The 17719-nt window shown below is 41.7% G+C and overlaps 2 protein-coding genes across 5 annotated transcripts in view; one reads left to right on the top strand and one right to left on the bottom strand.

The window, feature by feature from the left end:
• The window catches only part of fam222ba (family with sequence similarity 222 member Ba), a 34019-nt gene extending 26304 nt beyond the window's left edge, over nt 1-7715 (bottom strand). The window contains exon 1 of one of the 4 annotated variants that reach the window (XM_085797443.1): nt 7697-7715. The gene's annotated coding sequence lies outside the window, so the exon portion shown is untranslated. Of the gene's footprint in view, nt 1-1964; nt 2359-3441; nt 3583-7696 lie in introns of those variants that run through there. The other 3 variants (XM_085797440.1, XM_085797442.1, XM_085797441.1) reach the window with 3 other exon arrangements.
• A 560-nt stretch (nt 7716-8275) lies between these two features.
• On the top strand, nt 8276-17719 carry eral1 (Era-like 12S mitochondrial rRNA chaperone 1). The gene is made up of 11 exons (XM_085797413.1): nt 8276-8519; nt 9896-10054; nt 10252-10379; nt 10489-10566; nt 10668-10714; nt 10823-10884; nt 11013-11125; nt 12287-12592; nt 13419-13568; nt 13918-13998; nt 15641-17719. The coding sequence occupies exons 1-11, from the start codon at nt 8414-8416 to the stop codon at nt 15761-15763; spliced, it is 1353 nt and encodes a 450-aa protein (XP_085653539.1). The 5' UTR covers nt 8276-8413; the 3' UTR covers nt 15764-17719.

Raw genomic sequence — 17719 nt, 5'->3', positions numbered from 1 at the left:
GATATTCAACAAAACTGCTGCTCATCTGAAACGACCGGAGTGAGCAAAATAAAAATCTGCTATGCACATAAACTTCACAGGCAACACCTGCAAGAGATTTAACATACACAGGCCCCCGGCGGAAAATGAAAAGGAACAAATGTATTGCATTGGGGAAAGTGCACGGTTACACATTTCCAATTCAAGTACCGTCTCTAAAATGCTACATCAAATGACTGGCTTTGAATAAACCAAAATGAGCATCAGCCAAGTGGCTCATTCCAGCACAGAAAATCATTGCATCAAAAATATGCTGGTTAGTCGAACCATTTCACAGTCAACAATCACAGAATCAGGACTGTTACTAATCAATGTATTTTAATGAGCTCCCTGTGAATCCCAACAACAGCTGAAACATAAAAGCTGCTCAAGTTCTCTGGTTCACTCTTTGTACCTTGTGATCTGTTATTCATAGTCTTGCTCTGAAGTCTCTAAGAAATAAAGCAGAGCTTTGATGTTATCCTCTTATTACTGCTGTCTGAAACAAGCCTAATGTTGGGAATCAGACCGTTTGGTTGTCGTGTGCAGAACCTCCTGAAACCAAAAAACATCTGGGCTTCAGTGGAAGGTGCTCAGAATGATTGATTCAGCTGGGTGAAACCAATCATCACTCACTAATAACTGCTTTGCCATTTGCTTGCAGGAGAAAAGTTTGACAGAGTAAGATTAGTATCTAGAAAAACCGTGTGGGCGTGCATATTACATTCACACTGTACTCTACTCAGCACTCCACTTTAAAGCTTCCACTCAAGTAAGCTTAAACACGTAGGTGTGTATGTTCTCTACAATACAGTTTTTTTTTTCTTTCCGCAGGAGTTTAACCTCGTCCACAGGCAGCTGTAGAGCGAGAGGCTAAAAGCAGCAGAGATGCAACACAAGTATTTTAGAGGAAATTACCCTCCACTGCCCACAACATAAATCAATACGTTCCAATATATTTGTCAGTGGTTGACGGAAAGAAAAAAAACAAAGCAAACTTGCCTTCCTGTCAGTTTGCCCCGAGCAAAAGACTCTGGGTTTGTGGTGACAGGTCAAAGAGTCAGCACATGACTCATGCAGGAGAGGAGGAGTGACACTTTGAAAAGCAGTGCAAGAGATCTAATTAACACATGCATTCGAGTGGCGTTTCAATCGAGTGAAACACCGTAATTTCCTGGTGACCGGCGGCGTGACATGAACAAATCAACCAGGTGCTCCTGACATTTTGGTTCACCTGCTGCCTTCACGTGTGAGAGCAAACACACACACACACACAGCTCTTATTTTTCAGACTAAAACAGAAGTGGGCACACACACAAATACATTAACTAATGCACAAATGTCAAACTTTTACTTTAAACACTAGGCAATATCCTAATATATATATAATATATACACAGTGTGCACAGTGAGGAGTTATTAGCTCTTGCATCACAATATCTGTGAAGCATTTAACTGTCATTTTTACTAGGTATCTGTCAGACCGCTGTCATTAGAGGCAAACTGCGCTTTTACAGATGGGGAGAGGCCTTACAGTCATTTGTTTCTAAGACCTAATTAATCTTCATTGTGCTGGGAAACATAGCACCCCAATGCAAAAAAGAGTTCCTTCTACACGATAATTGCAGAGAGTCTAGGGGCCTGAGTTTCCCAGACAACATGGTCTGAAATTTAATTATCTGCTCTCTTGAAAATGTAGGGGGAAGAAAGCTACATTGCAAAACTGCACTTCTGGGCAAGTAATGTCAGGCTCCTGTTTGAGTAAGCACAGGATATCACTGAGCACCTCCTCCCTGCTGACTTTAACTAAACAGCCTCACCTTGGTTATGGAGAGGAAAGTTTAATGGCTTTTTATATATAGAGATATTTAGATCAAAGCTGACATGCAGATGTAAACATACAGGATTTAGTTTTTAACCACTTCACAGTCTCATCATCATCTTACCATGTGCAGAGTAAACCGGATCACTTCCATCCATAGCCTTCGACCAGTCACAGTGTTGTTGAGTGCTGCTGCCTTGTTACTGCGGTACCTTTTTTGTGTTGTTGTTTTAAGTCATATCCGTCAAGATCCATGTCATTATACAAACACGACTACAACAATAAAAAAGCAGAGTCAGAGCTTCAGAGCAACACGGAGGAGGACACACACACAGGCTGTGGCAAACATTAACATTCCGCCGTGTAAAGATCAGGCTCGGAGGGGGAGAAACATCGATAGGATCCCATTAGTTAAGTGCGCCCTTAGGATACCCGAAATTTGATCAGAGATAGACCTTCTCCTTCCAGACACCAACCATTAGACGTTATGGCACACAGACACTCACACACACTCACACGCATAGACACACACACACACCAAAAAAAGCTGCTCTCCTCCTCTGAAACTACTCCTCCTGCTCTCCTCCTCCTCCTCCTCCTCCTCCTCCTCCTCCTCCTCCTCCACCTCAGTGGTCGAGGTTGTGCGGCAGGATCAGGATGAGCCCGGTGACGTCAACCTTTTGTTATCACCTTTAACACTTGCCTTTGCAGGTGGAAAACACTTTGCTGTGTCGTTTTATATCAAGAGGCGCTATTCGCAGCGCAGAGAAGAGAAGAGGAGCGACACAACACAACACAACACACCGCATCTGTATCTGTATCTATCAAGGCTTGAAGACGACTGACACTAAATTTGGATGCATAGCCCTATACAAGCGCACTCCCGATGAGTAGAAGAGCAGAGCAGCAGCCTATATCGGATACTAGCAGTGGGAGACAACTTAGTGACAGATATATACCATACTTTAAGAGCCACAAATAGCAAAAGGATAACCCCGCACTTCCAACTTCCAACCAACCACAGCCAGGAAGAGGATCCGACTTATCCCCTGCTGAACTGTCTCTGCATCACATTAACGAAAATTACAGTGATGAAGATGTAATCATGATGATGATGATGATGATGATGATGATGACTTGGCACAGGCAAATGGAGCTCCGCACATAATCCTCCACCGGTTGTTGTCATATTGCAAAAAAAATAATTAAATAAATAAAATAAAATAAAATTTGAAAATAATAGGAGCTAACCTGATGAGCAACACAAACAGTTAACATCCGTTTCCAATAGAAAATATGAGGCAGGTTCAGAGTCTGAGTGTTAACAGAGGTAGTTTTCGCCGTGAGGGCTGAGAGCAGACACACTGGCAAAGCAGGGGAGCAGTGTAGCAGCTGTAAACCTGTGTGTTGCCAGTGTGCCAGCTGACTGCCCAGGCTCCTGGCTATAGCTAACCTAACCTAGCCAGCCAACCAGTCTGAGAGAGAAACATACACAGTCCCATTGTTGCCTTCTCAACCTTTCCTGACATTTACGCAGCAATTTTGAGAGGATGTCACGAAGTATCGAGCGGCGGCCGTGTTATTAAGATACAACTACTTACTCTCCGTGTACCTCTGCCAAAGGCATCGTTTAGTACGTCGCCATGGTTTAAAACGGACAGATTTTCTCCCGTTGCCCCTGCGCTGCCGAATCACTGCTGCTGCTGCTGTCTGCGGCAGCAACTTTCGGCGCAGGCGCAGTAGCTGGGACAGATCCAGACTGCGCCGTGCGCTGCGCAGGACGCACGACGGGTTTAAAGGGACAGTCAGAGGGACCTGTTATTGGAGGAGGAAAATGTTAACACTGTCAGAGTGGGAGGTGAAATCAGAGAAATAATAATAACACAAAGTATATAACAGTGTTTTGTCAAAGTGTTTGATATGTAATATTGATTTTAGACCATGAATGTACAACATCTCAGCCAAAGAAAATAGATGGAAGTCATTAATGGACTCACTAAATTGTTATTGTGTATGATGTGTATTATTGATTTTTTTTAAATTAATAAGCTGATGGACATCTATCTATCTATCTATCTATCTATCTATCTATCTATCTATCTATCTATCTATCTATCTATCTATCTATCTATCTATCTATCTATCTATCTATCTATCTATCTATCTATCTATCTATCTATCTATCTATCTATCTATCCAATACCAGTTTTTAAAATGTAAACCATTGTACATGTGAAATACTAATATTTTATGGGCATGTAAAAACAAAATAAGACAAATTGTTCAGTCAAATATTGTATTGTAATACAACTTTAACATTAGACTTTTTGCAACATTTGACAACAACATTTTTGACACCTTGCTAGAATGTGAATTACAGTAAAAACGAACTTACTAAAAGCACCAGTGAATACAAATCAATGCACAAATAGGTTTAGATAAGTGTATTCAATATTGTTTGATTGGTGACAGTTACCAAAATCAGCTTTACCACAACCAGCTATGACATTACAATAATAATCCCATAATATAATGTTTCTGAAGGGTTGATGATGATACTATCACACATGCTGGGTCCTATGAATGCAAGTCTTTTATATTTACTGTGTGCTTTAAAGATGCAAGGACCTATACGATCCAACTAGCAGCAGGTGACTGATGATTTGTGTGAGTTTTGATGATGACGATGGTCGAGCATGTTGTCTAACATTTCACCCATAAATATCTCCCAGGGGTTCAGATGGGTTGAGATCATATCAAGTGAAGGTCACACATCATTTTCAACCTTATCAAGTTATTCAGTGAGACACTGTGCATCTACATACCGTGATGTTTGTCCACTGTACTCTAATTACATCTTAACCAGAATATCAGAACATGTAAATCAGTTGTATGTGGCAGTACAAATGTAAGTCTGCTGTTGTGCACAGCTGTCTGTTTTTTTTTGGATCCCTACATTGTAACTCTGGATATACTGTTACATGAGCTGTATTTGCAATATGTTTACATCTGAAAAAGCCACCAAACTTGTCACACAGCCTTGAATCTCTAACACACCCAATTTGTCATTTAAGAATCATAATCAATATCCATGTATCAACATCTTCTTCTTTTTTTTTACCTTTCAAAACTACAGCTTGTTTCTGTGTTTTATTGGCTTCGATGCTAATACTCATTTGGTGCAAGATTTGCCTTGAGTTGTAATACTTTTTGTATTTTGTGTCATCGAGCTCTTCACATATCGTATTATGCGTCTTGCTGGGAAGATTAAACCCAGTGAGAAGACTCCACGGTCAATAGTGTCACATGCTTTGTGATTTGATGAAAGGTTCTATTTGTGCAGCCTGATGTGTACAGCTCCCTAATCAAAGACTTATATTTCTGTGACAACTAAAATAAATTACTCCATTACAATCGCCCACCTGCCCTCTCCACAGTATTGATACCATTTTATTACCAGAGAGAGAGAGACGGATGGACGAAGCTGAGGACTGTGGAGAGTTACGGGAACAATCTGTGTTCATGGACATGTAGAGTCATGTCAGGTTAGAGCCTGAACAAAAACAATCTAACAAAAAAAACAAAAGTTGATTAGAGGAGAACAAATGACACATGTTCAACTCCACAAACATTTTTTTTGAGATACAGTACTGTAAAGAATAAATCCATGGCCTGGGTTCCAGTATGGAGCAGGCCTATTACAATACTCCAGCCAATTTCAGGTCTGCAAGCCTCACTTCCCTCATCAGCAAGTGAAAGAGGGGAGAATTTGGTCTGAAAGCCCAATCACACACAGCGCTCTGAGTTCAGCAGGTGGGGAAGTAGCAGCAGCAGGCTCCATCAGGCAATAATACAAAGTTAATGATGCAGAATGGTGTCTTTCTCCATACCAAAGAAGACGTCAATACAGGATGTTTAAGAACGCTGTTCCTAATTACGCTTTTTAAATTCACCACTGACGTGACTGATGATTTCAAAGGGAGGCATTATTGATCCACTTCACAGACAAGTCCCATCGATTGCAAGTCTAGAATGAATAAAAGTTTTTTTTCCCCCTTTATCTCCCCCACCGAGAGAGAGATTGTACAATCAGAACATCAGTGTGACCTATATGGGTAGTTTGGGAGCTAAATCAGTTCTTCTTTAAAAAAAAAAAGAAAAAAGAAAGAACATATAGAGAAGTGGTGGTAGCTGAGTCGAGGGACCTTGGGGGACCTTCAGGGCAACACATAACTGTTAAATCTCACAGCTTTCTCATTTATCAGACTTGGAAATTCATCCATCCATTCATTAATCTGCGGGATCTTTTGCAAATAACCTATCTGCGCTGGGAGTTCTCAGCGTGAAAAAGTTCAGGAGCAGCTGTTTGGTAGACAGTCAGCCAGCTGTGCAGAATTACGCCTCTCACTGCAGTCAGCAGTGATGGAGTGATGGATGCTCTGACGCACTGACAGATTGTTATTTCCCACCTCTGCTCCCTGTTGACATGCCCCCATGGCTCGTGCTTCTTATTCTATGAACTCTGTTATCCCCTCATGAGCAGCGAGGTCGTCTTATTAGTGGAGAGCTGCCAGTTATAGCATGCCATGTCCCAATCCTGCTGGCTGTAGGCCTATAGCGTTGGTAGCAAATCAAACGGGGCGTCTGAATTGTGCATATTCAGGAAGATTTGACCCACTCTCTATCAATACAGTGTGGTCTGTTTCAATTATAGAAAACAAGATTGATTAGGAATCAGCAGCACACTGAATTGCCGCACATGGAGAGGAGAGAGGTTTTCCATAACGCTATGCTGAATCTCATTGGCAAGTGCACTTCAAATGGCAAAGTGGGCTACAGCTTATGATTAAATGGTCTGCAGGCGAAGCCTTTTTGTCTTTTTTTTTTGAGAGAGAGAGAGAGAGAGAGCGAGCTCTTTCTGAAGGCCAAAGTTAATGCAGTCATAGAAAGAACTCTGATACACTCCCACGTGAAATGGCCATGTGAGGAAAGCCCGCAGGGAGAGAAGGCCTTGAATGAATTTGAGAGAGAGAGAGAGTGAGAGAGAGTGGGAGGGAGGCAGATAGAGAGAAAGTTCAAACATTACTGATCCTTAAATATCCTTTTGGTTTCTGGTTCAATTGGAATTCGGCAGTAAGTGTCGGCTAAAAGCTCCATTTTTTTGTTGCCCTTCCATTGCTGCTGAGCTTTTAGAGTTAGATGATGACAGATTGTGAGCTACCTGATATCCTTCATCATCTTCCCCAGTGGAGGTGTTTGTTCCGCCCCGAGCAAGTCCTCGAGGACTAACAAACAGCCGGCATGTTTGATGGACTATGGGGAGACATCTGCTCTGCCTGGCTTTACCGTACAGAGGGAAAACAACATGTTACAGTAATCAATCAATATGCAAACCTGTCCTTTTAGTCTGGTGATTAACCTCACAGACTTCATGGTTATCAAGTCATTACATAAGCTCGTGTGGCTGTGAATTAGTACTGAAGAGTTATAGGGTGTGACTGTGAGAGCATGCTGTGTTTTCCTCAGGTTGGCATGTTGCTTTAAGCATGAATGCTCGATATATCCTCAGCAGCATTGTCACAACTGCGCTTCAAGCACCCTCAGGGATAAGCTCTGTTGTGTGTACTCAAGGGACAAGAGGGAAAGAAAAAGTCTGCGCTGTGCAATCTGATTTGTGGTTATAGGCGCACCATCCCTCACAGAGTAATCTGGAGAATATCACCAGAGCCAAAAGATCCTTTGAGCGCTGTCATCCATTTTAAACTGCGAGTTGCTCATGTCGGCAGATGTGTTTGTGCATTGTGATGAGCTGATTTGAAACTGCCGTTGGCTGATTTTAGCCTCTTAATATGCTACCTGCTGGAGACAGGTGCTTCCCAAACTGGGGGCTCCTGGGAGTCTGGAGGGAAGGGTTTACTGCAAAATGATGCATGGCTGTTATTTTATTTAGTTATTCTGCAAATTAATGCACATGTAAATGTAAATTAAGCCTGTCATTATTTCACAAATGGCTTCCCAACACAGCTTTTCTCCGCCTCAATGATTTCCTCTCCCTGCTCCCTTATCTTTTAGCTCTTACTTCATGTCTTTCCTCATTGCTTTGGTCTTATTCAATCATTTTGTGATGACTGGGGACCTTCATCTGTCACTGTTGACGTTGCACATGAAGCTTACTTTTGAGCATAGGAGCCTTATTTATAGTAACACAATAAATGTACATTTTAAACTGTGTTTTTTTTTAGTCATAGGTCTGCAAACAGGGTCAAACGAGGATCTTTGTGGAGGTTTTTATTTTAAGCCTGCTTTTGTGACACTAACACCTGCTATATTCAGCACTGGAAGAAATTAATTATCTATCGCACGTGGCGCTAGGGGGCGGTGCAGCCTCCACGTGAACCCCGCGAGGACGCTCTTCAAACCGGAAGTGTGTTTGTTTTTGGTCAAAGCATCATGGCGTCGCCCAGTGAGGCAACAATGTGAATGTAAACAGACTCTTCATCGATTATCGGTGTATTATCGGACTGTGACGCCGCGGCGACGGTCACCAGGGTTACCGGGGTTACCAGGGTTACCATGGCTCTCCGGGCGTGGGCTCGGCTCGTCGGACACTCGGCCGCCCTCGGAGCGCGGACCGCGGGGTCAGCGCGACAGGAAAGTGCGTCATGGCTCCTGACAGCGGGTCAGTACCAGGCTGGGTTTATAAACATCTTTTATTTCTGGGTTTTTAACAAGAACACTCGAGAAATCGATAGTAAACAGTGAATGACAACGTGGAAAATGGAAAAAACTTGAGAAAATGACCTTCAGCTTAGCAGCGTAAAGTGACATTTAAAGGCTGAACTGATCCCAGACTGTGTGTCGTGTCAACACATGTAGCTAAACCAGTGACACCTCAGTCCACTGACACACCAGACATGACATGACAGACTAGGAAAACACACGAGGGGAAAAAAAAGTGTCATATTTCTGCGACACCAGTGTTCATCTGTGTGAATCACAATCACTGCTTCAGCCGGACAAAGCAGCATAGCTATTACTATAATATAAACGCAGATAACTTAGTATTTTTCTATAGACCTTTTCAGAGAGTGTAAACAAAGACAGGTGTGGCTCATTAGAAAACGCTCTGCTACACTAAATTGAATGGAGCCTTAATTAGTATCCTTGGTAACACCTGTATTTGTTTATACTCTCTGAAAAGGTCTATAGAAGTCATGAGTTTATTTTCCTTTAAATGCCACATTCAGATGTATTGACTGATAGATGTCCTCCCTTCTCTCTAAAATGTGTCTTATGTAATTGTGTTCCTTTACTTGAGTGTTTGAGCCTCCAGGTGTCTCACACGTTGAAATTAACATTTTTTAGATATCCATTCTCTATAATGGGAAGAACATGCGATTTGTTCAATATTTCATTTCATTTTTAGTATTTTTTTTTCAACATCTCTGTAGGGAATGTATTGAATATATTTGGTTTGAAGTGGGTCACCTACTCTGCATCCCTGCATTTACCTGAACATGGGTTAGTCACCATCATGACTATTCATGAAAGCAATTCAGAAACATGTTCTGAAATTGTCAGGGTCGTCCAAACAAACCTCAATGACATGTTTTAATTTTAAATTTGAGAAAACAAGCAAATCCTCAAATCAAAATAATTAAAACCTGTACATTTCTTGATAAATAAACCATTGACGTTATTGGTAGTTTTCTATCAGTTGACAACATTTTCTTATTTTAATTTGACATTTGAAATTGATTACTGCTAGTCTACTTCTTCACTGCCTTTGTTGGTGCATTACAAGTTTTGTTAATTTGTTACCACCAGAATATTGTGGAATTCATACTATTAACAACACCTTCTCAATTTCCCAACACCTACTTTAAATGAGATGTTTCTGTTTTAAATTATATAACCTTATGTACATTTTTGACAAGGGGCCATCTAAATGCATGATAATAATGTGTCACCTGCACGTGCAAGTAAACATAATCAGTCAGTTACCTTGCAGGCCGGCTGACAGTGGAGTGATGGATATGTTGAATGTCTTTACAGGAAATGTTGCCTGCCGCAGAGGAGGGAGAAATGGATTTATCTTCACTCCTGCTTGTTTTATTACATCAGAGGCGTTTCTCAACAGACTGATGAAAGGCAATGCAGCAGAGGCAGACGGCAGCTTTTATCGCCTCCCAGCCTCAGTTCCTCCGGACAGCGGTAACCAGACCACTGCCTCAGAGATTTACATCCCTGAACTCATCTGATTATTCTGGCCATTTTGTTCCCCCCCACCCCCTCTCCCAAATACTGCACACGTCATCCATCCACTAATGTCATGCTCCTGTTTCTGGTTTTTGCTTGCTGTCATTCTCACTTTTATTGTCTGTCTTGTCTATCTTTGTGTTTATTTTCAGGGGAGCAGCTGTCTTTGTTGCTGAGACATCCAGATCAGCCTGACAACTCTAAAGTTTTGAAAGTGGCTATAATTGGTGCCCCAAATGCTGGAAAGTCCACATTATCCAACCAGCTCCTCGGCAGAAAGGTTTCAATCTTTCTTAACTGTGTCTCTTTTAATCCTCTGCATTATGTGTCTCGCTGAGGTGCAGGTGCTGCTCACACTTTTTGTTAAGTCATTGTTCGTTTTATTAAAGGTGTTTGCTGTGTCCAAGAAAGTGCACACTACACGGTCACGGGCGCTGGGCGTTGTAACCGAGGATGATACACAGATCGTAAGAGCTTTTTCACTTCTCTTCCACTATATTTTAATACCATCAAAAAGCCAATTTCTTCAGTCAATACATGTGTATGTGTGTGTGTTTTTTTAAAATAGATTTTACTGGACACTCCTGGTCTCACCACCCTATCAAAAGTAAAAAGGTGACCTATTTTTTTTATAGATTGTTTGTGCTGCTCAGACTCTGTCGTCTCTATACAATATTAACATACAGTGTAATATATGTATGAATGAACCGCCTGTTTCCACAGACACCAGCTGGAGAAGTCTTTGCTTGTGGATCCCTGGAACACAGTCAAAGAAGCCGACCTAAGTATTATCATACACACTTCTCACTCTCACTCTCGCTGAGTCATTTATTGGTTGAGTTGTTCTTTTTTTAGAGCTTTTTGTGTCACAGACCGAATATTAAGAGTGAACTATAATTGGATCTGTTTCCAGTGGTGGTGGTGGTGGATGTAGCGGACAGATGGATGAGCAGCAGGCTCGACTTTGAGGTGCTCAAGTGCCTCGCTCAGCACCCACACATCCCAGCAGTCCTGGTCCTCAATAAGGTATTATTTTTTATTTTCTGCTTTTATTCTGATAGGATGGTTGGGATGACACCCAGCAAACTTATGTCAAAGATTTTTGTCTGATCAAAATATGGTAGTTGAAGTTAAAGGGATAGCTCAACATTTTGGCAAATTGGCCCATTGCCATAATCCCTATAGTTTTAGCAGTAGGTTCGTTATCTTTAATTGTCGGTGCAAGCTTTTTTTAGAACGGCGGAGCAGAGCCGCAAGCTGCTCAGAGCTACACTACGGAGGCTTGGTTTCCCTCATCAAACTCTTCAAATACACAATCCAACACCTCCAAAACACTCTTGTGAACAAGTTGTGACCTGCACATTCACCACACTATGAGATAATAACAGAGCGTTACAAGACAGAGTTGTTTTCGAGGTAAATTCATGCAAAACCGCTGACGTGCGTTCCCGTCAGGGACGGTTTTTCGGCAAGCAGACTCTGCATTTGCCTTGAAAACCACGAGAGCGTTTTGGAGTTTTATGAGGGAAACCAAGATAACGAACCTACTCCTAAAATTATAGGGATTATGGCAATGGGCCAATTTCCCAAAATGTTGAACTATCCCTTTAATGGATGAAACTGTCAATATTCAATATATAAAAAACGACCTAAACCATCAATGTATTATTCAGTCTCTCAGTACTGTCTGAGCTCCTTGTCCCGTCTGTGGCACCCATCTCAATCCCCATTTGATGCTCCTGAAAATATAAATCAATACAAACAGGTCATTCATCTGTAGACTGGTGCTTTCAAAAAAAAAGCTGAATCATTTCTAAAGACAGCTGGGCAGTGTAGCTTTCAGCAAACCAGACTTAAACAGAAAGGAAACAGTGCATTTGTTTGGGACTATTTTCAGACACAGATTAATAGAGTGTACATTTGGTGCTTTGGTGAGTATTTACAGCAGCGGGATGGTGTCTGCGGGATTACACATTTAGACAACAGTAGAGCTTTTTGGCACAGAGGATTAAAAAAAAAAATACAGTACAAGGCTTTGACCAGTCGGGTAATACTTTGTTGGTTTCAGTTTTTTTTTTGCAGAGATAAGAAAAATATAGAATAACTACAGACTTTCATTGAACATGTCCCACTTTGAATAACTGTTCCCCTGCAGCAAAGAGCTCCAATACTCTCGTCTCTTTTAAGGTGGACCTGCTGAAAACGAAGGACAGGCTGCTGGACGTCACAGCAGACCTGACATGTGGAATGGTAAATGGACGCAGGATGCGGGTCAGGCCAATGATCAAGCCTCCGTGGGCCAAAAAGAGGTCAGACGGGGATTCACAGTTACCGCTTGACGAGGACATGGCAGAGCCCGAGGGCAGCGCTGAGCCGAACTCTGCGCTGAACAAAGAGCAGCTGAAGGCTCTGAGGAGCCAGGAGGGCTGGCCTCACTTCAAAGATGTCTTCATGCTTTCCTCTATAGACAGAGAGGATGTGGAGACGCTGAAGGTACACAGTAGATCATGGTTAGAGAAAGACAAATAAAATCTTTGTAAGTGGGTATGTTAAAAATGTCAGTCATTATAACTTTAGAAAAAAAAAAGCTTTGTGAAAAATAATTAAACCAAAACAGAAACTGAACACTCAGCTAAGCAGCGAAACCAAATTAACACGAACCTGAAACTGAGAATTTCAACTCATTCACGCAGATTAAAGGGAATTTCCAGTCGTAATCAATGTTTACCTCAGATATCAGGTCACCTATGATCAGTTAATTTCACACCATCACTAGTCCCAACTGCAGCGTGTGGACGTTTATATTCATTTTTGTTCAAGAATCTATTGTTTTTTCAATGTTCATTAATGGGCTCCGGACCAATTTAAAAATTGTTCTGTGGTCGCAAGTAACGTCCTTTTGACCATCATTAAAATTTTAAAATTCGCTTTACAATTAAATCAAAATTCGGACTTACCGCGGCTTTCACATTGTTCCTTTCCGGGTCAGAGAACACAACAGTAGAGGGACTCTGAGGCGTTTGTTCTCTGACCCGGAAAGGAACAAGGCGGAAGCCGCGGTATGTCAGAATTTTGATTTAATTTAATTGTAAAGGGAATTTTAAAATTTAAATGATGGTCAAAAGGACGTTACTTGCGACCACAGAACAATTTTGAAAAAACCATAGATTCTTGAACAAAAACGCTGCAGTTGGGAGTATCGATGGTATGAAATCAACATTGATTACGACTGGAAATGCCCTTTAAGAACATGCATTAGTTAGTTTTGTTTTATTCCAACATATTCTAACAAACATGCTTATACCTCACTCTCATACAGAGCTACTTCAAGACCGCTGCTAAGCCAGGATCGTGGCAGTACCACAGCGAGGTCCTGACTGATCAGAGTCCGGAGGAAGTCTGCACCAACATCATCAGAGAGAAGCTTCTGGAGTATCTGCCCCAGGAAGTGCCTTACTCGATGACACAGGTGACTAATGAACCGATTCCGCAGGGACACTACGTCGCATGTGATGATAAGCTGACAGCTAAGTGACAACACCTATTACATCTCATCGCTCTGACTCTGTGGCCTATTTAAAGCCTCTCATACTCACTTTCACTGCTGACATGTGCTATGTTGATGTTATCAGATCCAACCTCCACCTGCTTCACTTCGGCTTTCTATGTTCATTTTAGAGGCCATTTTGCCCATGTCAGTTCCCATTGTGGAGTTATTTTCTTTGTCATCGTTGTTACCTATAGTGTTACTGTGTATTCATTGTTTTGTTTTTTTCTGAACTTCAACATTGTTAACACTTAAATGTGTTTGTTGTCAGGCTGTTGAGCTGTGGCAGGAAGGAGAAAATGGTGAACTAGACATTTCAGTCAAACTTCATGTCCGGAAAGAAACTCACATGGTAAGTGCTCTCTACACTTTGGCAACACTTTGTAATAAGTACACAGTATTAAGCATTAGTTAAGCATTGATAAATACTGAATTCTTCATTTATAATGCACAAATACTCATTTGTATGTAGTTTATAAATACAGTTAGTGCTTATCAATTATGAGTAAAACATTTTTAACTGTGTATATGTATGTAAACTACATACTAATGAGTATTCATGTGTCATAAATAATGAATTCAGTATTTAAAGCTTAACTAATGCTTAATAGTGTGTACTTATTATAAAGTGTTACCTATTTTGAAATAGCATATAAAATCTGACTCATCTGGAAACATACTGTATGTCCAGCTGGTTATGTAAAGGTCCAATATTGAATAGTGAGTATGAAAGTCTTCTTTGATCATAATAAAGCAGCTCTATGTTGTATATTAATACTGTGAAAGTATCAAAGCCTCAGTCCACAGAGAAAATACACACAGCCTGTATTTAGAAACTGAGTCTGAGAACCAGCTGTTACAGCTTCTGTAACTTTGTGATGTCACAAAAGTTACCCAAGCACCAAGCACTCACTGCGCTGGGCCATGCCCAAGCCCCGCCCACCTGGACCCATCCAACCTTCCAAGATTTGGTCTCTCTGAGTGTTTTACCTGAAATCTGCTGTTTTTATTCGACCACTTTGAAAACAGTCAGCCAATCAGAGAAGAGGCTCAGGTCATCCTGTCTTCTGATTGGCTCACTGACCTCTTGTTGCTAGAGCTCCAGAGAGATCCCACACAGCCTGTTTATCACAGCTAACCAGATGTAATGTGAATGCAGCACAAACAAACCGCTGTGGAAGAATTGCGACCATTTAAAAATCTGCTTGTCAAACTCAGGCTGAGTGAGTGGCAGACACTGAAGAGGAGGAAGTCAAGTGACAGCTGAAGCTTCTCTGATGACTCCTGGTGTTAATGTGTTGCTCCCTCTTAACTAGAGGTTCCTTTTCTTTTTTTTCCCTTTGTGTTTTTAACTTGTAAATATTTGAGCAGCTCTTCTGAATCATACATATTTGATGAAAAAGAATATTTGAGGCTACGTCTGAGCCACTGAATTGTTTCAAGGCCAGTGACCTCTATGGAGAGTTACTCAGACCAACATTATTCTTCTGCTTTTACATCCAACCAAGGAATAAGAATAACAGAAATGTTGATGAGAGCAAAAGAAATAATCTAAATCTATTTTATGAATAGTTCAGTTTGTGTGTGTGTGTGTGTGTAACAATGCAGTGCAGTTCTTAGATAACTAGTGTCACACGGCCTTGGCAAGAAGTAGAAATACATTGTCTGACTAGTTTAACAGTTTAAAAAGTTCAAATGAATCATAAATTTAAGAAAATACAAGATGGACTAAACATCCTCTGTTAAATATGTTTGAGTCTTTGGGTTGAGAAATATGTAACAGCCTGATTTTACTGTATAGTGACAACAGTCGCCATCACCACTAAGAGGGATGTGTTTTATCATCTCAAAGTAACTAAACCTACAGTATTTTTATGTCCTTTATAAATTCAACCCTTTCTCAAATCAGCCCGCACTTCCTGCAGCAAATAAAAAACCCCATGACCTCGTCTATTCACTGGTGCCTGATGTCCCTGTATGTCTCGTCTCTGCAGAAGATGGTGATCGGCACAGCTGGCCAGATGGTGTCACGGATCGCCCGAGAGGCAGGCGAGGACCTGACTCGCATTTACCTGAGGGAAGTGAAGCTGAAGCTCTCAGTCAAGCTGAGGAAGTGAAGAGGACGGGGAGGACTTCAGTAGAAGAAATCCTGCAGAGATGAAGAGATGGAGACGGATGCTGCAGGATTTATCTGCAAAGGACAGAGCTGAAGGATAAGATCTCATCATGAGTCTAACGTGGGGCTGTTGAGGTGACATATACCGTATCCACAGACTCAGAGCTCCCGTTGAGCTTGTTTCCTCTGTAAAGAAAAGAGACTGCACTCAAAAGTTTAATGTTTGCATCAGCAGCAGAGATGTAAAAGATTATCATGTAAAGATGCAGTCATAGTGGTAGAAAACGTGAAATGTGACAAAACAGTTATTGTTATTAAATATTTTTTTGTAATATATATACAGAAGATATTATATTTCTGGGGGAGATCTACTGCCTTTATATGGCATGACAGATGATAGAAGAGAAGAGGGGAGGTGACGTCAGTTGCAGATGTTGCAAGTCATTGTCAAACCTCAACCTCCAGGGCCACCAGGGCAGCCCAAATGGAGGTGCCGTGCAGAAAACATGTCGATTAAAAGCAGCTCACACGAGCTGTAAAATAAAGCGTAGTGAATTATAGGCATTTATTCCGTCGCCGGTGTATTTTAGGAAACAAACATGACACAGACTCTCATCAAATGGATGTTTTGACACAAGTATGACAGTGTGTTTATGGCCGGGCAGGTTTGGCGAGCTGTGAAAAGGCCGATGGTTTATCTTTGGCTCTCAGCTTTTTACTTGGCGGGCACCTCATGCAAACACGGACTGTAGATAAACTGAAGTGGGACCTGCACAGTCATGTTCACTCAGATGTCCCTGATGTACCATCCAGCCCTTGTTCCCTGCACTCCCACATCACTTTAGCCTTCTCCGCTGCCTTTGAAGTGTGGCCATCCATCCCTCTGACTATCACTTTTTGTTCCACTGCTTCTTCCCTTTTTCTCTCTCTCTTTCCTCCCTGCCCACCCCCCACTTCTTCCTCCCTCTGCTTTTTTGGCTCTTATAAAGCCCAGCTCTGCCCCTGAGGGCTGAATTGTCTCCCTAATGGATGGCAAAATGGAGCACTAACCTGATGCTAAAATGGGTCAGATAATGGTGATTAGATTCATTCCTGCTGCCTGCGAGTTAACTCGACAGTTACTCTATCCGGGGCATCTTGATGAATAACCAGCCAGTGGCCTAAAGCAAGGGCGATGGGAGGGAGGGAGAGAGAGAGAGAGAGAGAGGGGGAGAGGCCTTGAATGTCTCACAGAAGCTGTGTCAACCCCTCAAGCTCTTTTTTTTTTGCAATGGCTGCTTCCCAGTGATTAGACAAGCCGGTTGCACAGCAGAGATCACCACTTAGACAAGCCCAACTGCTGCTTGAAAATATCATAACTGATGTATGTCAGCCGGCGCATGAAAGCGGTCCTTCAAACACAGCTGTTTAGAGAGCTCACACCATGTTTCACATGTGTTTTTTTTCCAGTTTTTTTTTTTAACCAAAGTAATGAGGCGCTCACTTGTTTGGGAGTCACAAGCTTTTATTTTACATGCATTCACAAGTATATCTAAAAATGGGGTCAAAATACGAGCTCATGAATAACACATCAACCACAGAATTCCTCTCTCTGTTCATCCCGCTGGTCCAGATGACATTGAGTGAGGGCCATAGAACCCTTACCATTACTAAAAACTCAGTAATGGTAACGGTTTGACGGCCCCCCTCTTTCTGTGTGGCGCGTGCAGCCGGCGGTCGGTCGTTCGGTCACAGGCCTCAGAGTGGGAATGAAACCCTGGATAGTACATCATCTATACTGTAGTGTCTCTTTAATAAACTTACAGTATAAGATGATATCCTGTCCGGGGCACAAGACATAACCGTCAACAGTGTGTTGTGGTTGTAATCTGGAAAAATGAAGACTCGTTAGTGATGCAAACACAAGGTCAAACATATGTTAATAATCTGCTTTGAAATTAACTTAAAAACAATAAAG

This window comes from Trachurus japonicus, chromosome 14, assembly GCF_045865225.1.
Source record: "Trachurus japonicus isolate A0001 chromosome 14, Traja_1.0".
NCBI lineage: Eukaryota > Metazoa > Chordata > Actinopteri > Carangiformes > Carangidae > Trachurus > Trachurus japonicus.
The sequence above is the reverse complement of the archived record's forward strand: the minus strand, read 5'-3'. Positions and strand labels throughout refer to the sequence as shown.